Consider the following 27618-nt stretch of genomic DNA (forward strand, 5'->3'; position numbering starts at 1 on the left):
TAACCAACTGAACACCCAGGTTCGCCCATACCTTTTTTTTTTAAGATTTTATTTAGCTCAGTTTGTTCTTTACAGTTAAGAGTCTCTCTCATGGTTTGCCTCTTTTTTCCCCCTGTGTTCAACCTCAACCCAAACTCAAACACTTTCAGGTACAAAAAGACAAAAAAAACAGTCTTCTCTGGAAAATGTCTCACCAACTTTATGTGAGAAAAAGTAACTCTTCTTTTTCTAATACTCTGACTTGTGGGAGAACAGCTGGAGATAAAGGAAAAGGAAAGTACATTGGCCAATACTCTGAAAGTGACTTGCTGGGTACCTGTGACCTAGAGAGGATCCAGAGAGACTGACAGGATTCATTACCATCCTAACTAAAAGTAATAATGATAGCATTTATATTCACACAGGGTCTCTTTTCTTTTTTTAATTTTATTTGAGAGAGGAGAGGTGAGAGAGAGAGCACGTGCACAAGACCGACTGAGTGCACACGTGAAATGGGGGAGAGGCAGAGGGAGAAGCAGACTCCCTGCTCGATCCCAGGACCCCAGGATCATGACCTGAGCCAAAGGCAGACACTTAAATGCTTAACCAACTGAGCCCCCCAGGCGCCCCACAAAGGGTCTCTACTCAACAAGTTCATGATTCACCCACAACACCTTAATTCGCATGCTACCTCCCATCAAGGCGGAGAGCGGCAACAAGGAGGTGACAGCACCTTGCCGTGAGAGCTGTTTATGAGTGTCCACTCTCAGTCAGTCCCTGGAAGGTGGGTTCAGTGCTTCGAGGCAGAGCTGCTGACTGGCTTAGCAACTTGTTCACTGTGTTGATTTTGGCGTCGTGTTTCTCAATGTCCTCATACGGAGTCCAGGACAAGTCATGCTGTAGCTTGTAGGCACCAAGGAAGTCATGTGGACAACCCGTCCCCCATTCCTAGAGAAGGCAAAGGAGTCAGTTCTCATCAGGGTAGGAGGTAAAGAAATTAGGTTCGTTTCCTCATTTTATGCCACGAATTTCTTTTTTGGTTTTTCCCTTCAGACCAGTCAGAATCATCCTCATTGCATCACACATCAGATACCTCTCTTAACAGAGATAATGACTGTAAAATAACTTAAGTGTATTTTTCATGTATATTTTTTCTAAGAGTCATGCCTGGGCTCACAACACCTCGAATTTTCTAGAAAACATTTATTAACCCTATGCCTACATTTTCCTCAAAGACCAGAGTAGATTTTTATGCAAAAATAAACTTTTTTTTTAAACCCTTGAATAATTAATTTTATTTCTGCTTATTAGGAAATTAATGGTCATTATTGGTTAGCCTGGATATATTTTGTTTCAAAAGTATATGCCATCCAGTTATAAACATGGCAGGAAAACCTGAGATTTTTATATAACTTTCAATATCACAATTGAAAAGTTTTGAGATTATTTTATAAATATGTAGACCCATATGCACATGATCCTTTTGGATAATTCTCAGTATATTCCAATCATCAGTTAGCAAGATGAAGCTTTTTTTTTTCCCAAACAGAAACATCACCAGTTAGCAAGATGAAGCTGTTATTTTTTTTAAATTTTTTTAAAGATTTTTATTTATTTATTTGACAGAGAGAGATCACAAGCAGGCAGAGAGGCAGGCAGAGAGACAGGAGGAAGCAGGCTCCCTGCCGAGCAGAGAGCCCGATGCGGGACTCGATCCCAGGACTCCGAGATCATGACCTGAGCCGAAGGCAGCGGCTTAACCCACTGAGCCACCCAGGCGCCCGAAGCTGTTATTTTTTTACAAACAGAAACACTGCCTGATATTTTCCAAAGTTGAGAATATATATAGTCAAGTAAAAATGTACTTTATTTCATCGAAATTTAAAAGAATGTTATTATTATTTGTTTCAAAATATTCACTGTAAAAAAAACAAACAAAAAAAACCAAAAAACAAGAAGGGGGGTAATTTTTTTTCACAGACAGTAAGAAAAGAAACATCCTCTGCCCTCAATTTGATGTATCATATTCATTTGAAAAAAATAACAGCTGGATTCTTCAGTAAAAAATTCAATAGTATTCAAACCCAACTTATTTTATTAATTGTCTTAAATATTGTCTTACTATCTAAAAAAAATCTTTGAAATATAAAAATGTCACTGGGTACTTGTTGATGTTTCAACAGTGACAAGTTTCTCATAATGACATATTAATATTGTGATAAAAGCTAACGACAGCCATTTCTACCAGTAAAAAAATAAATGTTCTTACCTTTGGAGAAATAATAGAAAAATACTGCTGACCACTGTCCCGTTTATAAAGGTAGTAAATGTTGCCAGGTTTTTTTACTATATTACAAGCTACGTGGTGTAAGTCAGCGTCTCTGTGAGCGTCTTCCAGTATCTAAGAACCGCAGAGATGTAAAAAGTTAAGTATTAGATGTAACAGGCACTCACACTGGGTGATTACCCCAGTCAAAATCTGGAAATTCCTCAATGCTTAGGAATTGCTCCCCCATAGCAATAGTCACTACTAGAATTCAGATGGTTCTGAAGACACAAAAGTTAAGACTGCTACTAAACTGTAAAAATGCCTTTAAAAGAATTATATTTCAAAATGTCGAACACAACTGGCTGTGAATGGCTTTTCAATTTCTTAACTGTGTTTCTGTGGTAAGTACATTTCTTTTATAACTGAGAACCTATCTTCCCCCTCAAAATGCTTCGCCTCACTGAAACTGTCTCCCAGTGAAAAAGCTTATCTTGTACATAACCTCTTGAGCCTGTTCTAGTTCACTCAACACTTCTCTATTTCTAGAAGGTACTGAAGACTTAAATAAGTTAAATGATTATAAGTGAGATCAGTCAATCCTGTGAATTAAATGAAGAAAATGAATGCCTGCCTAAAAGCCGTTACTTACCTTCCTGGCTTGTTCTTGTAAATGTTGGATTTGTTCAGCTATGACGGTCAGTTTGTTGGTGGCATTTGCTCGGATGAATTCATCAGCCTAAAAGTGAGACAAAAGCAAAGGGTGGGTGGAAAAAGGATAAGACTTCTACAATGTTCTTATTTAGAGCCCAGAGTGAGGAGTCACCTCAACATCTTCGCTTACGCCTAATATTCTTCCTGTCCTCCCCATAACCCCAGGAGCGCCCACTCCTCTCTTTCGTCAGCACTGCTTATGAGAAGTCTCCCCTGACATGGCCCCACACCACAGAAAGGTCCTCCTTCTCTTCTATGTCCCATAGCTTTCTCCCTTCTTCACTCTGTATTCTAGTCACCACTGCACTTCAGTCCTCCTCCATGTCCTACTCCCATGTGCTACCACATACACTGAATACATGTAACATGTTCTCATCCTTACTCTTTGCCTGATTAAACCCACTCATTCCTCAGGCCTCCCTCTATTTTCTCATGCTTAAGTGTTTCTGAAAGCAGGGACAGGTCTTACAATAAAAATCCAAAGTTACTTGTGATAGGGCTCTTATCACCTCTTATATAGTAATTTATATACAGAAACTACCTATTAATCTGACATTACCTCAGCTAAATTATTTACATCAAACCTAGCTATATTTTAACTTATATTTGTATTCCTAATGGTTATTTCAAATGTATTTTTAAAGACAGCACTAGTATGTACACCTGAAACAAAGTTATGTACACAGGAGACTGCCTGTCATGTGCTAGGAAATGCAACTGAAGGCAACTGAAATTGCTTAAATAATTTTCAAAGCCAGAGAGACAGGTGTGACCAATTTATGTACTGGGAAGGGTCATCACTCAGACATCAGAAATCTGTCAGAATTCCAGTTTACTTTCAAAAAAGCCGATTAGGGGCACCTGGGTGGCTCAGTGGGTTAAAGCCTCTGACTTCGGCTCAGGTCATGATCTCAGGGTCCTGAGATCAAGCCCTGCATTGGGCTCTCTGCTCAGCAGGGAGCCTACTTCCCTCTCTCTGCCTACCTGTGATCTCTGTCAGTCAAATAAATAAATAAAATCTTTAAAAAAAAAAAAAAGCTGATTAATGTCCAGTGGTATACAATTAAGTTAAAGTTAAGAAGAAATTAGGAGGGTGAACTAGAACTAAAAACTATCAAGAGAATTTGCTGGTTAGTTAAGGACGCTCAAAGTAAAAGTCAGTTATAAGGCAGTACCTGACTTATCATGCGAAAACACAAACAACTTAATAAACAGGGTCAATCACTTATCTGTTCCACAAATACAGATTGAGCAACCACTGTGTGTCAGACACCATGCCAGCCCCTGAGTACACTGGCAAGTCAGAGAAAGAGGGCCCACCTCTGACAAGATTATAGCCTAAAACACTAGCCTTTAGAATATGAATCAAGTAACATATGTAATTTTTAATTTTCTAGCAGTTGTGTTAAAAGTAAAGATAAGTAAAATTATTTCTAATAATATACTTAACCCAATATATCAAACAACTTTATCATTCCAACATTTAATCAGTATAAAACAATTTTAATGAGATATTTTATTATTCATACTAAGTGTGTTTTTTATACCCCCATACTATCAACTGGGATGCCAAATTTTGATGAGAAATCCTCAATCTGTATAAAATTATAGTTAAAAGAGTCAATTCACATACTCAGCTTGTTCCAAATATACTTTTTTTTTTTTAGTATATGTGCTGCCGAAGCGAGCACTGTTCCAAATATACTTAAGAGTGTCCAATAACTGAATCAATTATCAGATTTTAAAATGCAAATTAGTTAAAATTACATAAAATTTAAAATTCAGTTTCTCAACTGCACTAACCACACATTCCAAGTACTCAACAACCATATGTGGGTAGAAGCTACATAATGAACACCACAGCTCTGGTGAGTAATACAGACACCAACAAGAAAGACAATTAGAGCTAATATTATATGGACTCAGAATAATGATGCACTATTATGAAGGAAATAACTCTAATTATGTGGTAGAAGGAGATCAAAGGTAATGAGTGAAGTAACTGGTTTAGTAATAGGGAGTGAAGACGACTGTAGGGATTGGAATATATGTGTAGCCTAGAGGGAAATTCAATTTAATAATACTTCATTTGGATGGGGTGGGGTAGAGCCATTCTACAGACAAGGCCTCACCAAGGATGTGACATGTGACTTAGGTATGAACAAAAGGAAAAGGCCAGCCAGGCAAAAACTGAAGATGTGTCTTTAGAGTAGTTAGTGAGGGGGTTGTCAAAGGGGGGTGGGGCAGGGGGGGCGCCTGGGTGGCTCAGTGGGTTAAAGCCTCTGCCTTTGGCTCAGGTCATGATCTCAAGGTCCTGGGATTGGGCTCTCTGCTCAGCGGGAAGCCTGCTTCCTCCTCTCTCTCTCTCTGCCTGCCTCTCTGCCTGCTTGTGATCTCTCTCTCTGTGTCAAATAAATAAAATCTTTTAAAAGGGGGGGGGCAGGGACCAGATCACACAAGGCCTTAAGGCCCATGGTGAAAGTGCTGCATTTTGTTCCAAGGAGAATGAGGCACCTTATGGTCAAGATGAGAAAGTAGGTGGTTTCTAGAGCTAAGACAGTTTTAGGTTAGGAGTGGAGTGGCCTCATTATTAGTCTTTTTCTTAAGGGGGTTAGCAGCAAATCTCTTCCTTATAAACAAAAGAGCCTAATTCAAACAGAAATGAAGAGAAAAGTACTGATAATTACTAAACACGAACTCTGGTCCCAATCATTGTGAGGCTCTTCAAAAAAATTATCTCATTTAGTTTTTTTTAACATCTTATGAAGATGGAGATTATTTCAGTCTCATTTTAGGAATTATACTCAGAGAGGTGAAGCAACCTGCCCAAGAGTTCACAGCTAATAAATGGCAGTTGAAGATTTGAATCTGAATCAGATCAGTCTGATTCCAAATTTCATGCCTTAATACCGGCCCGTGTGTTTTCTGAACACACATTAATACCAAAATGGCGTTATCAGCTGTCAGTCCTGCTAGAAAGTACATTTCAAGACACAGACAGTAAATATGCTTGATTCAACCTGTTTGTCTCTAGTGTTTTTAATTCAGAGGCTCAATATCAATATTGGAAAAAAACAGGCAGCAGAATAATGCAGCCTCTGTATAATCTGTAGATTATATGCTGTAGGGCAAAAACAGTGTTCCGTCTCTGTTTCGGGCTACTCTAATAAACACGATGGTCACTCGGTAACTTATGAAAATGTTTGCCTAAGCTTTGGGCCTGGTTGCCTCCCTCCCAATAAGTGATCTAATTAAACAGACACATGAAATTCTCCTAATCCATAAAAGTTATACTTTGCTCCCCAACTTCTATAGATAAGAGAAGTTTGAATCAAAGGCACCTTCCTAAGCATTTGAATATGTCTTAATTAAAAACAAAACAAAACGCCCAGGGAGGGCCGGGGTGACTTGGTTTCAGCTGATGTTGTGATCTCAGGGTCATGAGATCGAGCTCTGCACTGGGCTCCAGACTCAGCATGGATGGAGTCTGCTTGAGAGTCTCTCTCTCCTTCTCCCTCTGCCCTTCCCACTTGTGTAGGTGTGCTCTCTCGAGAGCTCTGCCTCTCTAAAATCAATCAATCAATCAATCAACTTAAAAGACAAAAAAAAATCCCTGAAATACAGAGATGAATATGTGAGGGAATTTGAGCACATTAGTAATTATATATTTTTAAGCAAAATAAAGACCTCTGAATATAACCAAGGCCAATGCAAGAGTGCATACAAGGATGAAGGGATATCAGAAGCATTAAAGCAGCAGGCCTATATATCTACATTCTAAAGAGGGTTGTACAACTAAAAGTCTTGACAAAAATTACATGGAATTTGCTTTTTCACAGCTTTGGCTGTAGAAGCTCTCCTAGTTGAAACCCTGCATTTTACAGATAAAGAAACTGAAGTCAAGGGGTGCCTGGGTGGCTCAGTAGGTTTGCATGAGATGCTTGATTTTGGCTCACGTCATGATCTCAGGGTCCCGGGACCCACAATGCGCTCAGTGGGGAGTCGGCTTGAAGATTCTCTCCCTCTCTGATAAATAAATCTTTAAAAAGAAGGTGAAGCCCGAGAAAAGTAATTTGCTTCAAGTCACATGCAAGTTAATACCAAAAGGCGGGAGAGCGCCTGGGTGGCTCAGCTGGTTACAAGAAAGATTCCTGATGTCAGCTCAGGTCTTGATCTCAACTCGGTGAGTTCAAGTTGCATGGGAATCCACACTGGGTGTGGAGCCTACTTAACAAATAAAACAACAAAAAAAAACCCTCTAAAGTGGGATTAACACCCATGTGTCCAAACTTCCAATGCTTTTTCTGTTATTTCACATTTCCTCTTTTTTTTTTTTTTTTTTTTTTTTTTTTACTTTTGGCAATGAATGTCTAAGCACTGGGCTTGGGAATGTTGTATCCAGTGAGTGAATGACAGCACAGGACAAAACTTTTAAGAGTCCTTGTCCTTCCAGAAGATGTTACTTTCTAAAAGCATTCAGGTCACAGATAAAGATTTTATGGGAGGCAGTTTACAGTAAGTGGACTGCAGAATCTGCGTTAGAGCGATCCCGAAATTTCCACGGAAACTTCTCTTCACCCGTAAAATGGGAAGAACCTATGTACTTCTTACCTTCCAGGGCTGTCCTAGGGCCCAAATGAAATACTGAATATTGGAAATGCGTGCAAAACTTCCCACCAAAGAATACGGGCACTCCTGTTGCAGCTGAAGGAGCCTTTGGTCTCAGAAGTTCAGAGTTCGAGTCAAGGGCAATCGGTTTTCCCGTGTTGTAAAATGCAGACAAAACAAATGCTACCCCACACTAGGTGGCTGTTGAGGTCCCAGTCCTAAGACGCAGGGCCAAACGTGAACCAAGACGGTAATATACTTCCCCAGCCGCACTTCCTCACCTTCTGCACCTGCTCTGCGAGCGCCACGAGGTCTAAGGGGTCCCCGACCCGGTGGGTGTGGTAGGGGCTCACCAGGGCCAGGCCGCCAGGGGTCGCGGTGCGCTCCACCAGGGCTCCTGCGACACATACCCAGGAACACAGCCCGTGAGCGTTCGCCCTCGGCCTCCCGCGCAACCCGGGAAACTAGCTGCTCCGTGAGGGCTTCTTTCCCCGGCCGAACTCCCGCCCTGCCTACCTCCCCGACCTGTCGCCGGCTGAACTCTTTGGTTTTCGGGGACCTCCTCCGCCTGCCCCAGCCTCTTGGCGTCCTCCATGACAACACCTGAAAGCTCCCTACCACCCTCTCGCCAGGAGACGGAAGAGCATGCGCATAAAGGCCCGTGGGCGGAGCTTCCGTGTTCACCGGCCATTGGACATCACCGCCGAGGAGCACCGCCTGAGCCTGGGGGCGGGGCCCCGGCCAAGGCCCAGAGCTCCGCTGAGGGGCGGGGTCCAGGCTTGTGGAAAGCCGAAAAGGTGGTGCAACGTTCCCGGGCACGCGCTGCCTGGCAAGCGGGGACAGGGCTCCACTCAGGGGCGGGACGGGGCGGGAGGTAGGGGCGGGACGGGGCGGGGGGGGGCGGGACTCCTCGGGGGTGGGACTCCGGCCTCCGTGGCGGGTGGCTGGCTGTCCCGTTAGGTCAGAGGAGGCAATGGCTGCGCGCGCTTTGAGGCTGCTGACCACACTGCTGGCCGTCGCCGCCGCTGCCTCCCGGGCCGAGGTCGAGTCCGAGGCGGGATGGGACATGGCGGCGCCGGACCTGCTCTTCGCGGAGGGGACCGCGGCCTACGCGCGCGGGGACTGGGCGGGAGTGGTACTGAGCATGGAGCGGGCGCTGCGCTCGCGGGCCGCCCTGCGCGCCCTCCGCCTGCGCTGCCGCACCCGCTGTGCCGCCGACCTCCCGTGGGAGCTGGACCCCGGCTCGTCCCCGAGCCCGGCGCAGTCTTCGGGAGCCAACGCCCTGCACGACCTGCGGTTCTTTGGGGGCCTGCTGCGCCGCGCCGCCTGCCTGCGCCGCTGCCTCGGGCCGCCGGCCTCCCACTCGCTCAGCGAGGAGCTGGAGCTGGAGTTCCGCAAGCGGAGCCCCTACAACTACCTGCAGGTCGCCTACTTCAAGGTGCAGACCTGCGGGGGCCTGGGCGGCGGGGATCCTTCTGGGCGCGGTTGCAGATGACCCGGGCGAAATTGGGGGGCCGGGGAAGTGCCCGCGGAGAGGGAAGGTAGCCTCCTGGCCGGAGACCTCTCCTCGGACCCGGGGAAAACAGGGACCCTGCTGTGAGACCTGCCTCGCCCGGTTCGCATAGGCAGATGATAACCCCAAAGGTTCAGCTTGGCGTTAAGGCATGGACCTAGCAAAACTTGGCCTTGTGTTCCCGGGGAGGCCTCCTAGAGGCAACTAAAGCGGCAGCTTGGGTCTCTCATCCAGATTTCATTTTAAGTGCCCGAGTGAGAAGCTAGGACCTTTCTACAATATCTTCCTTCCGGTTCACTGTTCAGTGATGCTTTTCCTGCTGCCCGAGTCCAGCAGCTCTTTCAGGACGTGAGGTTGCCACGTCGCCAGTAGGGGCTGTCTAGCCACTCCCTGTAGCGGGACCCTCCAGCTATTGTCAGGTTTTCAAAGAAAATGAGTATTTTTAGGGATTCCAGAGTGGCTTAAGTCCAAGTGTGTGCATAGATTTGGAGTGCCCCTGGCATGCATGGTGATGATGATGACGGTGATGGTGATGATAACCAGCACATACTTCCAGGCACTGTTTTAAGTACTTTGTGTTTATTGATTTATTTGCCCAGATCCTCTCAATGTCCTGTAAGGTAAGTGCTATTATTAGCCCTATTTTACTGGGGGGGGGGGGGGGGGGGGGGGGGGGGGGGCGGGGGGCGGGGTAGGAAGAAGGAGCTGTGTTGCATATTGTTACATCCATAATTTAACAGACCTTCAGTTCCATCTAAAGAGAGACTTAGGGAACCGTGGGGACCACAGACTTCCGCCTCTGCACAAGTATTTTGCTTACACAGTTTGCTTACATTCCTCCTTGTTACTGGGAAAAGTACCGTATTTGAGACCAAAACACGTGGGTCACGTCTTTGGTCTTGTCACTTAACAGCACGCTCTCAGATACTTTGACTAACGTTTCCTGAATACCTGCTACATTCCAGTTCTGGTGCAGGTCATTGAAACACTTGACTTTATATTGTTTTGTCTTATATCACTTCCCTAGTAAGAATCACTGTAGAAAAGGCTATTAAAAGAGTGTGTACATAGGCTGTGGGAGCACAAAGGAGGGAGAATCTAGCTTCATCTCAGAGAAACAAGGGAGACTGAAAGAAGACGTGACAACTGAAGTCGATCCCAAATATCACTAGAGGAGAGGAAGGATGGCCATTCTAGGTAAAGTGAGGCCAGACTGCTAAGAGAGTTCTGCAGGCTTCAGGAGCCTGTGTCAGACTCAGCTTTTAGAATGCGAGTTCTGGAATGTGGAATAAGCCTTGGGAGAAGGAGAAAGTGGTGGCAGGGCTAACCATTAAGAGATGAGCTGGTTGTCCATTTGAGAGAAGGAAATTTGGTGCCTCGGTGCTTAGGGAGTAAAGGACTGGGGTGCAGAGAGAAGGTGGGAGAGACCAGGAAAATGCATGAGCAATGCACAAAGATAAGGGCAGGAGAATAAATCCATGAAAGGGACAGACTTGTGAGAATTTCTAATTGTACAGTTAACAAAACAGGTACAGAGATGGGGATTAATGATGTGGGGTCACCTAGCTATTCTAGGGTCAAAGCCAGGACTGACTCCTTGTTCAGCATGCATTTACTATTACTGATGGAAGAAGGAAAAGGAAAAAATTCTTAGCATATTAGTAATACCAGCTAAGATTCTTTGTGCACTTGTAGGTGCCCAGGACCAGGTGTTAGAAGCTGCATGTCTATTGCCTCGTTTTAACATTACCAACAAGCCTGTGAGGCAGTGAGTGCTTTAGCTCCAGATGGCAGATTAGGGAACTCAGTTTAGAGAGTAAGCTTTAAGTATCTAAAGCCCCAGCAAGTGATTAATTAAACCTAGCTTTGTCACAGGTCTGTCTGACACTTAAGCCCGTGTTAATCATTAGATCATCAGTGATTTATTTTGGCTTCTACCTAAAGAACCCGTGTAACATTGATAGGCTGGAGTCCATTGCTGAGGTCATTGTGGTGTGTGGGACACTTTTTTCTCCTCAGATTTCATAACCACTTGTGGGTTTTTTTTTCCTTTTTAATTAACATATAATGTATTATTTGTTCCAGGGGTACAGGGTTCCAGGTCTGTCAATCATCAGTCCTACATAATTCATAGCACTCACCGTAGCACATACCCTCCCCAGTAGCCATCCCCCAGCCACCCCATCTCTCCCAGCCTCCTCTCCTCCAGCAGCCCTCAGTATGTTTCCTGAGATTAAGAGTCTCTTATGATTTGTCTCCCTCTCTGGTTTCATCTTGTTTCATTTTTCCCTCCCTTCTCCTGGGATCCTCTGTCTTATTTCTCCAATTCCTCATATTGGTGAGATCATATGATAATTGTCTTTCTCTGATTGACTTATTTTGCTTAGCGTAATACCCTCTGGTTCGATCCACGCCATTGCAAATACAACCACTTAACCTCATGAGCCCTGGGCTTTGAGTCAGAAGATGCCATATCCTGATTTTGTATAAGACCTTAGGATTTTTCCATCACCCATCCATCTTTTCCTTGAATGTCTCAAAAACACTTGATTATATTTTATGCAAAAAAAAAAAAAAAGTATCTTCTAGGGAAATCCTTAGGCACAGTCTAATCATTAACTGCTCTTTCCTCCCTATTTCTAAATTCTTAAAGCCTTAGACTTTTTTCAGTGGCTCAGTTGCCACTTCTGAATCTTGAGAATATATTATTTGGGCAGTCAGTCTTCCATAGCATTCCCCCCAAGAATATGACCTTTGTTTAAAAATAGAATGTTTACACTGTTGAAAGTTTACCTCCTATGATTTGGGGAATTGCTAAACTTGATTTGGGAAATGGCTGAAATTCTGCTCAGGGCCCTGTGCTCCTGATTTCTGGTATGTAGTTCCTGCAGTAGGTGTGTTTTCTGGGGCTGGCAAGGTCTGGAGCAAACTGGGGAGTGGAAGGCTCAGGAAGGCTGGGATTTCCTGTTTACTATGGACTGCACATTTGGACACAAACCTTCAGGGTTTGGAGGTAAGGCTTATGGTCTTGTGTCTTATTCTTAGATCAACAAGTTGGAGAAAGCCGTAGCAGCAGCACACACCTTCTTTGTGGGCAATCCTGAACACATGGAGATGAGGCAGAACCTAGACTATTACCAAACCATGTCTGGAGTGAAGGAAGCCGACTTCAAGGATCTTGAGTCCAAACCCCATATGGTGAAAAAAACTTTGTTCCCCCATTCTCTTTTTATTCAAGTGATATTTCCTAGGCTTGTTTTCTTTTTCTTAAAGATTTTATTTATTTATTTGACACACAGAGATCACAAGTAGGCAGAGAGGCAGGCAGAGAGAGAGCGGGGAAGCAGGCTCCCGGTTGAGCAGGGAGCCCGACACGGGACTCGATTCTAGGACCCTGAGATCGTGATCTGAGCTAAAGGCAGAGGCCCAACCCACTGAGCCACCCAGGCGCCCTAGGCTTGTTTTCTGACTATAGAAGTAGTAGACATTCATTGTACAACACTATAGAAAAATGCAGATAAGTATAAAACAGAAAGTGATTATCTATAATACTGCTGCCTTAATAAAACCAGTAATTCATATTTTGGCCTTTTTTAAAAGATTTTATTTATTTATTTGTCAGAGAGCGGGGGGGAAGAGAGGTAGACAGAGGGAGAAGCAGGCTCCCTGCTGAGCAAAGAGCCCAGTACAGAACTCAATCCTAGAACCCTGGGATCATGACCTGAGCTGAAGGTAGATGCTTAACCAACTGAGCCGAAGGTAGATGCTTAACCAACTGAGCCAAACAGGTATCTCTATTTTGGCCTATTTTTAAAACTCTTCTAGATCTTAATTTTGGTGTTACATTGACACTAATTTGGTGTCATATTGTGTATGTATTTTTCATCATCCTCTGAACTAATACTATATCATGAATCTTCTCTCATATCTTCAGATTTTCTTTGAAAATACAATTTTTTTAAAAGATTTTATTTATTTCACAGAGAGAGACAGCGAGAGAGGGAACACAGGCAGAGGGAGTGGGAGAGGGAGAAGCAGGCTTCCCCCAGAGCAGGGAGCCCAATGTGGGGCTGGATCCCAGAACCCTGGGATCATGACCTGAGCTGAAGCAGACGCTTAACAACTGAGCCACCCAGGCATCCCTAAAGATACAATTTTTAATGGCTGCATGATAGTCCATTTTATGCATAATTGTATTAATGTACTATGTAGGTTTTTGCTTTCACTACTATAAGTGGTGCAGCATTCCTCAGTGTTCTTACTCTGTTTAGCAGAAGTCTGTGTTCCAAGAGAGATTTTGTCTGATGATATGGCATTTTATAAAGAGCTTATGTTATCATAAGTTTTAATAGTTTAGAAGTAGAGATATCAGAAACAAATAATATCTAAATGACTTTTCTTTAAGATTTTTATTTATTTATTTGACAGAGAGAGAGCACAAAGCAGAGGAAGCAGCAGGCAAAGGAAGAGGGAGAGGCAGACTCCCTGATAAGCAGGGATCCCTACGCGGGTCTCGATCCCAGGACTCTGGGACCATGACCTGAACTGAAGGCAGCCGCTTAATCGGCTGAGCCACCCAAGTGTCCCTCAAAATGACTTAAAAGTAAATTGTGTAGGGACACCTGGGTGGTTTAGTCCATTAAGCGCCAGACTCTTGATCTCAACTCTGCTCTTGATCTCAGGGTCCTGAGTTCAGACCCATGCTGGCTGTGGAGACTATTTTTAAATTAAAAAAAAGTTGGGGCGCGTGGGTGGCTCAGTGGGTTAAAACCTCTGCCTTCGGCTCGGGTCATGATCTCAGGGTTCTGGGATCAAGCCCAGCGTCAGGCTCTCTGCTCAGCAGGGGAACCTGCTTCTCTCTCTCTCTGCCTGCCTCTCTTCCTACTTGAGATCTCTATCTGTCAAACAAATAAATAAAATCTTTTTTTAAAAAAGTGGATTGTGTACATCTAGTATATTGCACAATCACACACAGCATTTTTAAGTGATTCTATGACAAACGGAAATGGTTATGTTCACAAGGATGGAGGCTGTGTCCTACAGATAGCAAAACCCATTCTGTAATCAGTGGCGGTCCTAATTCCCCCTTATGCTGGAAGGATTGCTCTCTTCAGCACAGACCTCATTCTAGCATCTAAGAGTTCTTTTTTATTAAACTTTTATTTTGAACACTCTTATCCCTACAGAAGTGCAAGAAAATTACAATGGACTCCCATGTATCTTTTATCTAGATTGAGTTTTATCTAAATTTTGAGTTTCCAGAGAAACCTGTGGAGACCACTTACAGAAGGCCTTCACTAGGCAGTGGCCACCCTTTTCCATCCCTAACCCTCACCGGAGACAGAGACAGGCTGTGAGGACGCAGTTGCAGGTTGTGGGGTGTGGGGAAGCAAGGGCCCAGGTTGTATGCAGGCGGGCAGTTGAGTCCACCTTCCTCCCAGTAGCACGAGTTCCGGCTGGGAGTACGGCTCTACTCGGAGGAGCAGCCGCACGAAGCCGCGGCCCATCTGGAGGCAGCACTGAGAGAGTACTTGGTGGCCGACGCGGAGTGCCGGGCGCTGTGTGAGGGGCCCTACGACTATGACGGCTACAACTACCTGGAGTACAATGCAGACCTCTTCCAGGCCATAGCAGGTGCATGGCCACGAGCCAGCCCCACATGCCTGCCCCCCTCCCCGGCCCTGCACCGCTGCCCCCCGCCACACACCTGTCCACACCTGCCCTCCACTGCTAGCCTGGGCTTCCGGGGCCACGTGCAGACAGTACCACCTCAAACCTAAATTTAGTACATCTGGGAATCCGACTGAAAATTCCTTGCACTGGAATTTACTCCCCTCCCCCAGAATTTGCATCCTGAAGATCGACCTGATGGTTATTCCCTGTCTTTGCTTCCTTTCAGATCATTACATCCAGGTCCTTAGCTGTAAGCAGAACTGCGTCACGGAGCTGGCTTCCCACCCAAGTCGAGAGAAGCCCTTTGAAGACTTCCTTCCATCACATTATAATTATCTGCAATTCGCCTACTATAACAGTAAGGCCTACTTTCTTCCGTCTCTGCCGCTTTCCAGCAGGAGGCCAAAAGCAAGGGAGGCAGGGCTGATGGGTGCTGTGCATATCAGCGTGTTTGGCTTCTCACTGTGACCTGGAACTCCGGGAGGCACGGTGCCAGGTAACCCCTGCCTGCTTTGTGACAAGCCACTGGCCCCAGCAGCCGATGCCAGCAACCCAGAGATCTGGGAGACGGAGACCTAAGACCTCTCTCCCGTCCCTTCTAGAACACTGATAATCTGACTCTGCATCTGAGTTCAGTTAGACCAAAGGCAAGGGTGTACTACTGTTTAAACCATCTCCCGGGACATTTTCCAGCGCTTCGTCCCAGGATGGCACTGATGCTCTGGGTGGGGGGCTGCCAGGACCCCAACCAGCAACAAGTCAGCAGGTGCTTACCGAGTTCTGACTGTGCTAAGCATCACTGCATATTCGAGAGTGTGAGGTGTTTATTGAGTTGAGACACACATGCGAGTGAGCTCTGCTCGCTCAGTGGAAGAGACCACTTGCTGTTGTAGTGTCCCCATCTCCTGAAATGTGTGGGGAAAACAAGGTAGGGAGATGGGGCCCTTCCTGAAATGCGTCTACTAGGAGGCCAGTGTTGAATTGTAAATTGTGAAATTGTAAAGATATGGGCGTCCAGTAATAGGCAGGCCAGAGGACCCTGCGTTCCTTACATCAGTTCTGCCTTCTGTGTTCATGTAATTCCTATCCTTCTCACTCTTCTAGAACTTCTCCCTCAGATCAGGCAGCACCACAATGACACCCATGTCATCACTGTCTTGGGCTGTGCTGAGACTCGTGACAGTGGTTCGTGGTACCCAGGATTGGACGCTCTCTTCTCAGCCATGTCTTTTTGGCTTTGCAGTTGGGAATTATACGCAGGCTATTGAATGTGCCAAGACCTATCTCCTCTTCTTCCCCAATGATGAGGTGATGAACCAGAATCTGGCCTACTATACAGCCATGCTTGGAGAAGAAGCAGCCAGATCCATTGGCCCCCGTGAGGTGAGAGACTTGCACTAGGGCAGCTGCCAGCTGAGCCCAGACCAGATGGTGGGAGGTGGGGGGATGGGTTGGCAGTGCTCAGGCAGGGGGCGGGGCCAGGCAGAAGTGTACTGACACACTTGTCACTCAGGAACCGGGGAGCAGCCTTACTCCCACCATTGGGGTCCAGAAGTCTGCTGTCTTGAGTCGTAAAGGAAAAACAGAACTGCAGTGCAAGCTCTCCTTTACCCCCTTTCGCAGCACCTCTGCTTTGAGATTTGTAAGCCAACAGGCGTGGTCTGAGTGTGTCCTGAGAGTTGTGTGGACAGGCAGCAGCCCGGACGTCTTGCTGATGGTATACAAGTAGCCAGCCTCTGACCTCAACCATTTGGCCAAGAGCTATCATTTTTTACTTCCAGCTAAATTCTTTTTTCACTCACCTGTTTCCTTGCCCCTGTTTCCTCCCTGTCCCTTCTCTGAGCTCTCCCTCCCTCAGCATCACTCCCAGTTCGGTTCCCAAGCAGACCCAGTGACCAAAGTGAAATGCACTGATGTGTTAACAGTGGTTATTTTGCTCATTTATGTTTTCTAAATTCCCTTCAGCAGAATTACAAACTTTTTTAAAGATTTTAGTTACTTTTTTGACAGAGAGATCACAACTAGGCATAGAGGCAGGCAGAGAGAGAGGGGGGAGGCAGGCAGAGAGAGAAGGGGGAAACAGGCTCCCTGCTGAGCAGAGAGCTATGCGGGGCTCAATCCCAGGACCCAGAGATCATGATCTGAGCCGAAGGCAGAGGCTTAACCCACTGAGCCACCCAGGCACCCTTACAAATTATTTTTTGTAGTTAAAAACATTAAAAGTTCTGTTTTTTAACTTAGTGAAATGTGATACTACGAACCACAATATTTGTACATACGTCTCACGCAGACACTAGACCCTCTCCTTCTTGAACCTAGAACAGTGAGTTGGATTTGAAGTCACGGGTGTGGGCTCAAGCCATGGCTCCTATGCATACGAGATTGTATGATCTTCCGCATGTGGTTGTGGCGGATCTCAGGCACCCTGTACTATGCCTCTGAGTCTCAGTTTCTCCCTCTGTAGAATGGGAATATGGTTCTTACTCTTTCTTTTTTTTTTTTTTAAGATTTTATTTATTTATTTGACAGACAGAGATCACAAGTAGGCAGAGAGGCAGGCAGAGAGAGGAGGAAGCAGACTCCCCACGGAGCAGAGAGCCCGATGCGGGGCTCGATCCCAGAACCCTGGGATCATGACCTGAGCCGAAGGCAGAGGCTTTAACCCACTGAGCCACCCAGGCGCCCCGGTTCTTACTCTTTCTTCAACACAAGATGAGCATCAGCGTTAAATGACATACCGAGTAGAAATGCACTTTGTAAGCCAACAGGCGTGGTCTGAGTGTGTCCTGAGAGTTGTGTGGACAGGCAGCAGCCCGGACGTCTTGCTGGTGGTATACAAGTAGCCAGTGACAGGTTTCCTTGCCTCTGACCTCAACCACCTCCTGGAATGGGGGGTGGCCTACTGTGGCTGCAGTGATCCCTGACATCAGAAGGGAGACTGTGAATGAGAGGAAGGTGAGCCTCAGTCACCCGGGTCCCACCAGCCGCTCTCACACCCTGCCCACCTTCTATGTAAAAATGTAGCTTTAGACCCGGTTTTCATTTTGATGGTGGAGAAATATGGTAACTAGAGATAATTAGAGGCAGCCCATTCATTTATGCAACAAGTATTTGGGACAAATATGGATGCAGGAGCGGACGTACTCCCACGCTGCTGGTGGGACTGTGAGTTGGACCGTTCGTTTAACCGGCGGTTCTTTTTTTTTTTTTTTTTTTTTAATTTATTTGACAGAAAGGGATCACAAGTAGGCAGAGAGGCAGGCAGAGATGGGGGGGGTGCAGGCTCCCTGCTGAGCAGAGAGCTATGCAGGGCTGGATCCCAGGACCCTGAGATCATGACCTGAGCCAAAGGCAGAGGCTTAACCCACTGAGCCACCCGGGCGCCATAACCGGCAGTTCTGCCCCCAGCGAGCCGCCACGGTAAGCGGTGTCGCACAAGGATGGGAAGGCAAGCGTCCCGGGACACGTGTCAGAACCTTTCTCCTGACAGCAACCAACCAAAGCAAGCTAAATGCCACCCGTTTGGGAACCGGCTAAATGAATCGCAGTAGACCCATTCCGTGGTGCACAAGACAATTGTATGAGTCGATTACTACACACCAGTGTGAGATGGTCTCTGTGTTACTACTGTAGGTAAAGAAAAAGAAGATCTAGAACTATAATTCTTTTCTATCCTACTTATGTTTTTTTAAAATACACATGTACCTTTTAAGTCGTCAACTCTGTGGACAGATTGCTAAGAAACTGTGCCTTGTCTTACCCCTGAGGCTGGGGCCTACAGGTCAGGGTGGGGAGGAAGACCAAACTGTTTCTATTTATGTCTGTCGATACTTTGTGGATCTCTTTTAGCTATACGGGCATGACCTTCGTGTCTTTTTGAGTGCCATCTAAAGCACACCTCAGGGACTAATGATACAGAAGCGGGCATGATCCAGACCTTGGAGAGTACTGTAGTGAATCTAAGAGTGGCCGTGGAGGCCAGCTGGAGTGGAGGAAGGAAGAAATGGGAGGCTTTGCAAGGGGAAGCGCTGTCGGCATTTGGTTTTAAAAGCCTTCATGTGGTGAATGAGGCAGTGGAGGGCCTCTGAGATGGAGGACAGCATGTGCAGACGGCCTGGGAAATTGCCCCCATATACCTGCAAGCTGATATGAGGAGTTACAGGAGATGAGACCCCGGAGGGTCAGATTTGGAAGGGTCTTGAGTGCCCTGCAAGGACTTTGGTCTCTGTCCCATAAGGCAGGCAGTGGTGGGCGCTCAAAGGGTTTTAAGCAGTAGCTGAGCCAGCTGTGTAAGGCTCAGAACGGGAGGGAGCTAGAAACGGGGAGACCAATGCAGGGCTACTGTGGTGGTGCCAAGGGGAGCTGCTGGGTGGCGGAGGGAGGGGGGACACTGGCTGGAGTGGGGAACTGACTAGGTGGGGTAGGAGATGGCCTTGGCAGAACGGTGGGGGGTTCACACCTCCCTCCTCATGTCTAATGAGACACGAGTCTCCTGCTTGGGAAACGCAGACATGGTGTTGCCCACCCAGCTCAGGACCGCACAGGGGGCACAGGATGCTTTCGTCACAGGTCTGCCCTGCCTGTACTCCAGCCCCGGGGGCTAAGCTCTCCTCTGTCCTCCGAGAGAAGGAGGTAGCGGATGGGGCAGTAGTCCACTTCCCGGTGTGGTTGTTTTCTGAGTTTGCTATTGAGGATAGCCACCTTTCACATGTGTGGGGCATCTCATCTGCAAAATTATTCCATAGCTTCTATTTTATTTCATTCGATTCTCATCACAACCTGCCCCGAAGGGAAAGACCCAGGTTCCGCCTTCCCAGCTCTGGAACCCGGAGTCTCCACTAGAAATGATCCAGCCCTCTCCTCGCCAGTGAGGATATTACCTTGTCGTTGTCCTCTTTGGCCACTAGATGGGGACAGTCTGCCTTTGAGAAGGCACTTCTCCGCGTCTCTTTGGCTTGCGGAGTTAAGAGCCCTCCTGCTACCCCTCACTTTATGGTCATAGTAGTGAATTGGGGCAGAGAGGGAAAATAAACCACTTTTAACTGGAACCGTCCTTCGGGAAAGAAAGTAACTAATATTTGTTGAGCCCTGTCCCAGTCTACAGGTTGTGTGGTTCAACCCCCATTATCCTGTTTCCTCCCCATGGGGGCTGTGGTAGGGGACGCTACTCTCCCATTTTAGAGATGAGAACATCCAGGCTCCAGGAGTTGGGACCAGCTTGCACGGTGGCCTGTGGCTGAGAGTAGTGACCCGGATCCCTCCCCGGGTCCCGCGTTGTCTCGGGGCTGGCGCAGTTCCCAGCTCGTAGCTCCTACTCCATGAATCAGTGCCGAGCAAATAAACGTGGGCCTGCGATTTGCTTCGCGGCTGCCTCAGGGCTGTGGGAGAGGGTTTAACAAGAGAACGCCCCAAGCGTGGTGTCTAGCACTCGGTGAATCACTTACATGCCTTAGGAGAAAATTTTTATCTCCCTGTTGGGTAAATATGCTAGATAATGTAGGACTTGTTGAGGTTTTGCTAACATTTTCCTTACTGCCTTCATCTTGTATTTCAACTGATGATGTCTTCTTTTCCTTTTCTTTCCTCTTCCTGCTGCTTGGAGACTAGCAGGGCACCTAGGGAGAGCTGTGGCCCCAAAAGGTACTTAGTCTCCCAGCCCTGGGTCAGCCCTACCTGTGAGCACGTGTGGGAAGGGCCAGAGGGCCCGGGCCAGCGGCTCCAGATGCCGCAGCCCGACTCCAGGAGGGGCGCATCCAGTATGTTCAGAGTCTCAGGGGAGGCAGGGGGCCTAATGAAAAAGCACCGAGGCTTTGTCCCTTTCCTGTAGCGTCAACTATGCCCCCTGCCCCCCAGTGTCTCCATCTGTAAGACAAGGAGCACAGTGTCAACGTCAGACGTGGCTGAGAAGGTTCAGTGAATAATACATGGGTCACCCAACCCCTAGGTCTCCCGCCTCCGCCTTAAACCCCTACGGAAGTCAAGAAAGAACGCTTCTTCTTTGAGGACTATTTCCACGTCTCCTGAGAGCCTCAGCTCTCCTGTCTAGGAGATTCATGGGGGACACGATGGGAGGTTAGGTCACCCTCAGAGGTGTTGCTTGTGCCAGGCCAGAGCTACCCTTAGCGCAGGGGTGAGGCTGCTGTCCCACACTGGAGAACAGACACAGCAGTGGTGGTGGGAGAGGAAGCTCAGGTCACACTGGGAGCAACAGCCCAGAACATGGGGCTCCCCCCACCCAGAGTTAACAGGGCTGAATTCCAGGGCATCCCTTCTACTTGGTTTTCCCAGAGTGCCCGGGAGTACCGCCAGCGCAGCCTGCTCGAGAAAGAGCTGCTCTTCTACGCGTACGATGTCTTCGGAATTCCCTTCGTGGATCCGGTGAGCCCGGCTGCGGGAGTGGGGGACCGGGGCGAGCCTTGTAGCTCTGTTTGGGGGCTTGAGCCAGACACGGGATCTGTGAAACCCGTGGACGAGAGGCAGAGCAAGACGGAGGGGAGTTCCGGGCAGCCAGAGGTGACTCCGGTTTGGAGACTCACTTTCTCTCCTGCGAGGAGGTGGCTGATAAGACGGATTCTCCTGGAGGCCCGGGTCTCTGCGCAGGGACCCGGAAGATGAAGCAGGTCACCCTACAGCATTGATCTTCCTCCTGATCTGCTTTTAGGATTCGTGGACTCCAGAAGAGGTGATTCCCAAAAGATTGCAAGAGAAACAAAAGTGAGGACCTTGAGGAGGCTGCATGGCTGGAGCAGCTTGATGGAGCACCTGAGGCCTCCTGAGCCCAGGCAGATGTGCACTCCTGGAAGGGGGGGGGTCCAGGTTGAGAAGCTAGGGAGGGAGCCCGGGTGGCCCCAGAACGCAGTCCTCAGAGCGGCTGTGCACGCAGGTCCGAGCGGGAAACGGCCGTCCGCATCTCCCAGGAGATCGGAAACCTGATGAAGGAGATTGAGACCCTGGTGGAGGAGAAGACCAAGGAGTCGCTGGATGTGAGCCGGCTGACGCGGGAAGGTGAGAGGACAGAGCAGAGCTCGGCAAGGCAGGCGTCCTCGTCCAAGCTGGCTGGCCTCCAGAGCAGGCTTGGCCTCTCCTGGAGCCCTTCCTGACTCCCCTGGGCTTCCACCCGGAGAAGGCACTGAGATTGGCCTCTGATGAAGACGTAGGACTCCTGGGTCACAGCAACACTAGTTTAGCTCGCTGCAGTTCTAGCACAAACCTCATCTGTCTCCCCACATCCATCAGGCATCCTGCTTCCAAGCCTCCAAATCGGAGGTACCTTCCCCCAGTCTGCCCACTCCAAGCTGCACTGAGACTGCTTTTCCTCGCTTCTCTCCCCAAGCCTCTCCTCTTCACCGTTGCTGCAGGGCCCCCCTGCCCCCCTCTCCACCACTGCACCTGCTGTCTGCCCTCCTGTCCCTCCTTGATCTGTGCTTCCCCTTCCCCTGCGGTGGCTAGAACAGGCTTGCAAACACGGAGGCCTGGCCCCTACCCGCCCTGCCTGCTCCTCCAACCACCTGCTTCTACCTTCTGTTCATCTGCCCCGGGATGCTCCTGCTCTTTGGGCCCATCTGTCCCCAGGCCAAGCTCATGCCTGTCCTTCCTCCCTGTATCCTCCCATTGCCTCTGCACACGAAGCCTTGCTTCATCTCCCAGTCCAGGGGATCCCCTCCGTCTTTCTCTGGAACTTCCACAGCAGCTTTCTCTGTGTTTGCATCATTGCTGGGAGAGGTGCCGTCTTCAGGTGTGAGACCCTCACCTCTCTCGGGCAGGGCCTGACGCCCACCGTGGCCTCAGTAAGTAGCCAGAGCTGAGCTGAGTCTCCTCCAGCAGGTCCAGGCACAGAGGGACACCATGAGAAATAGAAGAGAAGGTTCGCCTTCATTCCATTGTTGCTTAAATGAACGGTGGTTAATTTAACAAGATGAGCACTTGAAAAGAATTTGTCCCGCATTCCTTGGTTTTCAGGCAGCTTTCACTGTGTTGTTTCTCTTCTCTGGGGGAGGTGGGCTGGGCAGATGGAGGGCCTCGTTTGAAATGAGGGCTGCTGGCGACTGGTGCGATGGCAGCTAAGATTCTGAGCCTTTCCTGTGTGCCCAGTACTGTGCTGAGCGTTTAACTCGTGTCGTCGTTGCTCTTTACGTCAAACAAGCACCCATCTCAGGAGGTAGCTGCTGTCTTACAGATGAGGAGAGGAAAGCTCAGGGAGGTTAAGTAACGTGCTGAGGTCACACAGCTAACAGATGGAGGATTCAGGAGTCAAACCCCTTTCTTTCTGATTCTGGAGCTCAGGGTTTTAAAGAGTTTGTTGGTGATGTTTCCTCAGCAATTGGCGGAGGCCCCAAAACCAATAACTGTTCTAGAAGGGAGCTAGGACTAGGGCGTGGCTCTCCCACCTTGTCAGCTCCAGGTGCTGTCCTGTGGGCCACGCCACCTTTGGAAGCGACCGAACAGGAAGTTTCTCTGGTGACCTGGAAACAACTGGAATTTCTATTCCCATTCAATGGAGAGTGTCTGGACAGAGCTGCCGCTGGATTCAGCCCAGTCTTGTCGTTGCTTTGCAGGTGGCCCCCTACTCTACGAAGGCATCAGTCTCACCATGAACTCCAAAGTCCTGAATGGCTCTCAGAGGGTGGTGATGGATGGTGTAATCTCCGCAGACGAGTGCCGGGAGCTGCAGAGACTGACCAATGTAAGGGAGGTCCCTTTTCCCCAGGGCCCAGCCTCCCCTTCACCAAGTGCCTCCAGGTGCTGAGCTCGCCTGCCCCTCGTGGCACATCGGCGACCACCTCTCTCATTGGCAACCACCTCTGCGGGCCCTCAGCTGCCCTGTCTAAGCCCCCCTGTGTTTTGGGCCTTGCAGGCCGCAGCGACCTCAGGAGATGGCTACCGGGGTCAGACCTCCCCACACACGCCCAGTGAGAAGTTCTATGGTGTGACGGTCTTCAAAGCCCTTAAGGTAGAATCAATTCTCGGCACTCTAGAGTGTGGGGAACGGGGAGAGGGGGAGGCTTAGGCTTTGGGGGGCATTCGGGGGTCGGAAAGGTGAAGGTGTCTGCTAGCCGCATTGCAGCAGCCACGGAGGGGGATGAATTAAGTTGAGGGAGGTTGACTTTTGCATCCTAGCTGGTGAAGCTGTGATCAAAGTGAGGCAGGCGAGACAAGACTGATGTCCAGAGTGCTTTCTGCCCACAAAGAGAAGCATGGAGGAGGGGCAGATGTAACATGGGAGGGCTGTTGTGCATGGGAGCAGAGGTGGGGGGGTGGGAGGTGATGCCTCAGCGGGTTCTGTTGGCCCGCAGCCAGGGCGTTCAGGGCAGCTGACCACTGGTCTCCTCGACAGCTGGGACAGGAAGGGAAAGTTCCGCTGCAGAGTGCCCACCTGTACTACAATGTGACCGAGAAGGTGCGGCGCGTCATGGAGTCCTACTTCCGCCTGGACACCCCCCTCTACTTCTCCTACTCCCACCTGGTGTGCCGCACCGCCATCGAAGGTGGGCCTTCTCTCTGTCCCTGGCACGGGTGCTGAGGGCATGGAAAGGCACAGGATATGGTCCTTTTCATCTTAGCTGAGGAACCAACACAGAATGTGGCAACCCCGTGCGATCAGTGTGGTGGAGGAAGTTCTAGTCAGCCCAAGAGGGAGTCAGGAGGACTTCCTGGAGGAGGAGGTGACCATTGTGCAGGATAAATAGGACTGGTGGAGTGTCCAGGTGATGAGAGACCGTTCGAGCCAGAAAGAACAGCACATACAAAGAAGGGCAGGCACTGGGCAGCCTGGTGGTGGGGACTAAGAAAGTGGCCGTTTTGGGGGTGTGGGGTTGAAGTTGGGGGCATCAGAAGGCTTTCAGAAGCTAAGCTGTGGAGAGCTACATTCCAGAGTGTGTTTTCATCCTGTAGGCCGCTGGGTCTCAGCGATGCTCTTGGGCATCCAGGTATCTGGACCAGTCATGGTCAATACCAAACCCGTGAGAGATGGACTTTCACAAGTCAGAGCCAAGTCGAGGTCCTTCCTTGTCAGTTGTCCTGAGGAGGGTGAGGTGTGGCCAGTGCCCCAGGGGTCGCAGGTGGCCCACAGCTGGATCTGTCATGCCTAAGCCTTCACGGCCCCCCCACCCCAGCACTGATGCACCACTAGGTGGCATAAATGAGAGGGCTTGACTGCCCCCAGAAGGTTTGGAGTTCTCTCAAAATCTGGACACACCCAAAGGAATGTGTCAGACACACCCTGCACCTGCCCCAGCCTCTCCAGGTGAGGGCCGGGCAGTGGGAAGCCAGGAAGGGTCCTCAAACAAGAAGGACTCGGTGAGACCTCTGTGTTCCCAAGGTTAGTTCTGCCGCTTTGTGGCGAGAGGTTTGGAGGGTGTACATCAAGCCCAAGGGAGGGAAGCTGGTCAGCGGTGAGCTGGCTGGGCAAGGACAAAGGCCCGGACCTGGCCAGTGGCAGTGGGAGTAGAGAGGAGAGAGCAGGTGAGGGAGATGGAGGAGGTGGAAGGACAGGCCTGGCGCCTGGCCAGACAGGTGGGGACAAATAGGAGGGCTCTACCGTGACCTGACGGTGCCGCGGCCCGCTCGGGGGGTGATGGTTCCGTGTCACGAGAGGCTTGCCTGGCAATACGCAGTACACACTGTGCCCTTTCACGGCCTTCCTCCTGCGTGGCTTCCCCCTGCGGAGCCCTGCGGAAGCGAACTGCTTACCTTCGCTCCGGTCTGTTCCCCTTCATGCCGTCCCCACCTCGTCTCCCGCTGCATAGTGAGTCTCGCCGGGCTCTGCTTCTGGCCACCCTCCTGACCGCTCAGCTTCACCTCCCTGGGGATTCCTGGTTTATAAATTCGAGCCAGAAAGTCAAGGTCGTGCCGCTCAGACCAGAACCCACCCTCGCTTAGAGCCTCAAGACCCTGCTTGCCCCACCCAGAACCTTCCTGGGAAGCCTGCAGATTCGTCCTGACCCGAGGGCTGATGCTTAGCCAGAGACCCCATAGTTCACTGGCCATTCCCACAGACCCAGGCGCATTTTGGGAAGCACCCCGCCCCCCCCCACTCCGTGCCAACAGGAGAGCTACAGTGTCTCCTGAGGTGTTCCCACGCTAACGTGCATTACCTTGGCTCCAGAGGCACAGGCTGAGAGGAAGGACAGTAGCCATCCAGTCCACGTGGACAACTGCATCCTGAATGCCGAAGCCCTTGTGTGCATCAAGGAGCCCCCCGCCTACACCTTCCGGGACTACAGGTGCCAGCTGTTTCTCTGAGGCTCCCAGTCCCCTGCGCCTTGCCCCATCCCCAACACACACACACACAGGTGTGTGACCAGCTGTCCCCAGAATACAGTACCCATCCCCACGCCCTCCAGCTAGAAGGTTGGACAGAAAGGGAGTCATTCCGGTGTGGTGTGAGGAGGACAGTGGATTCTCTGGAGTGAGGGTGGCGTGGTGGGAAGACCCGTCCTGTGGCAGGCCCCGTCCAGCTGCTGGAGGAGAGCGCCTGGAGACGCAGTCACGGGAGCCATGGACTGTCGGGGAGCGGGGCAGGGGGAAGCCCATGACGAGACCCTGTCTGTCGTTCCCAGTGCCATTCTTTATCTAAATGGGGACTTCGATGGAGGAGCATTCTACTTCACTGAACTAGATGCCAAGACAGTGACGGTGAGTGTGCCCTCGTGCCTGTCCCTGGGGGACAAACCCTCACAGTGCTGTGGGCAGAGTGGCCAGACCTCGCCTCCTCAAACCTGGGGGGCTCTGAGTTATGTCGCTCACTCCTCTGACTGGCTGCCTTTTCTCTCCAGACCCTAATGATCCTGTGTCCCCTCTGAAGGCAGCTTACAGTCTCCTGTGTCCCCCCTGCTTTGTGTCTCCTTCAGGCAGAGGTGCAGCCCCAGTGCGGGAGGGCCGTGGGATTCTCTTCAGGCACGGAGAACCCGCATGGGGTGAAGGCTGTCACCAGAGGGCAGCGCTGTGCCATTGCGCTGTGGTTCACATTGGACGCGCGGCACAGTGAGCGGGTGAGAGCTCTCAGTGGCACTGGGATCTGCCCCTGGAAGGGCCCGGGTTCTGCTTTCCCCTCCCCCAGTCTCACTGCCGCGGCTTAGACACCAGAGGAACACCGGGCCTGGTGTCCACAGAGACTCTCCCTGGTCCCATATCCTTGTCCCCTCTGGCCCTTCTCCTGTACTTGTAAATGGGGCTCCGGGGTGCGGTGCCAAGATGGGGAATGGTGCCAGCACTGGGCCGCCTGGTTGGGCAAGACCTCAGCTGTCTGAGGACCTGCCGGGAAGCAGAGGAGCTCAGAGGCCATGGAGGAAGAACTTGTTGCTCTCCAGGAAGCAGCCCCCGAGCGGAGCTGAGCGCTGGTCCGGAGGCCTCTCTAAATAGGCAGGGGTTTGTCCTTGCAGGACCGGGTGCAGGCGGATGACCTGGTGAAGATGCTCTTCAGCCCGGAGGAGATGGACCTTTCCCAGGAGCAGCCCCAGGAGGCCCAGGAGGGGCCCCCCAAGCCAGAGACCCCTCTGTCCGGCGGTGAGGTGGGACACAAAGATGAGCTCTGACGGCGTCTGGCTCGCTGTGGATGGGTGAGCGGACCCACCTTGAGGAACTGTGTCCTCCACCAGCTGGCCCCCGGGGGCTATGTGTCTGGCGCTCAGCCAGCAGGACCCTGCTTGCGGCCGTCCGCACGGTGCTACCGCTCCCGGAGTGGACATGGCAGGACGGCCATCTCGCCTCTGGACTCGGCTGAGGGCTCAGGACACAGGCCAGAGCCGCCCCTGGGGGCCTGGACGGGCAACTGAGTGACAGCACTACAGTATTTAAGTGTCTGTGTAGACAACCAAAGAATAAATGATTTGTGGTTTTTTACTCAGGAGTTGGTTCAGAGAGTAGG

The 27618-nt window shown here is 49.7% G+C and overlaps 2 protein-coding genes across 4 annotated transcripts; one reads left to right on the forward strand and one right to left on the reverse strand.

The window, feature by feature from the left end:
* Nucleotides 1-406: 406 nt before the first annotated feature.
* On the reverse strand, nucleotides 407-8243 carry C4H1orf50 (chromosome 4 C1orf50 homolog). 3 transcript variants are annotated; one of them, XM_047724510.1, is made up of 5 exons: nucleotides 8093-8243; nucleotides 7849-7964; nucleotides 2898-2984; nucleotides 2249-2380; nucleotides 407-927 (listed from the first exon to the last, which is right to left on the reverse strand). In XM_047724510.1, exons 1-5 carry the CDS (start codon nucleotides 8160-8162, stop codon nucleotides 730-732), a joined length of 603 nt encoding a protein of 200 aa, XP_047580466.1. In that variant the 5' UTR covers nucleotides 8163-8243; the 3' UTR covers nucleotides 407-729. The 3 variants fall into 3 exon arrangements, with proteins under 3 accessions (XP_047580466.1, XP_047580464.1, XP_047580465.1); XM_047724508.1 differs by having other exon boundaries at nucleotides 7849-7973; nucleotides 8084-8243; XM_047724509.1 differs by having other exon boundaries at nucleotides 8084-8235.
* Nucleotides 8244-8477: 234 nt separating this feature from the next.
* P3H1 (prolyl 3-hydroxylase 1) lies at nucleotides 8478-27593 on the forward strand. Its single transcript, XM_047724501.1, has 15 exons — nucleotides 8478-9005; nucleotides 12126-12278; nucleotides 14525-14714; nucleotides 14980-15111; nucleotides 15997-16136; nucleotides 21042-21131; nucleotides 21415-21467; nucleotides 21637-21758; nucleotides 23309-23436; nucleotides 23608-23703; nucleotides 24088-24238; nucleotides 25858-25975; nucleotides 26312-26387; nucleotides 26603-26743; nucleotides 27134-27593. The coding sequence occupies exons 1-15, from the start codon at nucleotides 8541-8543 to the stop codon at nucleotides 27284-27286; spliced, it is 2208 nt and encodes a 735-aa protein (XP_047580457.1). The 5' UTR covers nucleotides 8478-8540; the 3' UTR covers nucleotides 27287-27593.
* The last annotated feature ends 25 nt before the right edge of the window (nucleotides 27594-27618 follow it).

The sequence above is a fragment of the Lutra lutra genome, chromosome 4 (assembly GCF_902655055.1).
Source record: "Lutra lutra chromosome 4, mLutLut1.2, whole genome shotgun sequence".
Classification (NCBI taxonomy): Eukaryota; Metazoa; Chordata; class Mammalia; order Carnivora; family Mustelidae; genus Lutra; species Lutra lutra.

What these genes read in the sequence shown, in the direction of transcription:
- C4H1orf50 (XM_047724508.1), bottom strand. Translation starts at nt 8,162, where the DNA reads ATGGAGGACGCCAAGAGGCTGGGGCAGGCGGAGGAGGTCCCCGAAAAC. An exon ending in TCGCAGAGCAGGTGCAGAAG is followed by an intron (nt 2,985 to 7,848) that starts GTGAGGAAGTGC and finishes TCTCACTTTTAG; the next exon opens with GCTGATGAATTCATCCGAGC. An exon ending in TTTCTATTATTTCTCCAAAG is followed by an intron (nt 928 to 2,248) that starts GTAAGAACATTT and finishes TGCCTTCTCTAG; the next exon opens with GAATGGGGGACGGGTTGTCC.
- P3H1 (XM_047724501.1), top strand. Translation starts at nt 8,541, where the DNA reads ATGGCTGCGCGCGCTTTGAGGCTGCTGACCACACTGCTGGCCGTCGCC. An exon ending in CCTCTTCCAGGCCATAGCAG is followed by an intron (nt 14,715 to 14,979) that starts GTGCATGGCCAC and finishes GCTTCCTTTCAG; the next exon opens with ATCATTACATCCAGGTCCTT. An exon ending in GAATTCCCTTCGTGGATCCG is followed by an intron (nt 21,132 to 21,414) that starts GTGAGCCCGGCT and finishes ATCTGCTTTTAG; the next exon opens with GATTCGTGGACTCCAGAAGA.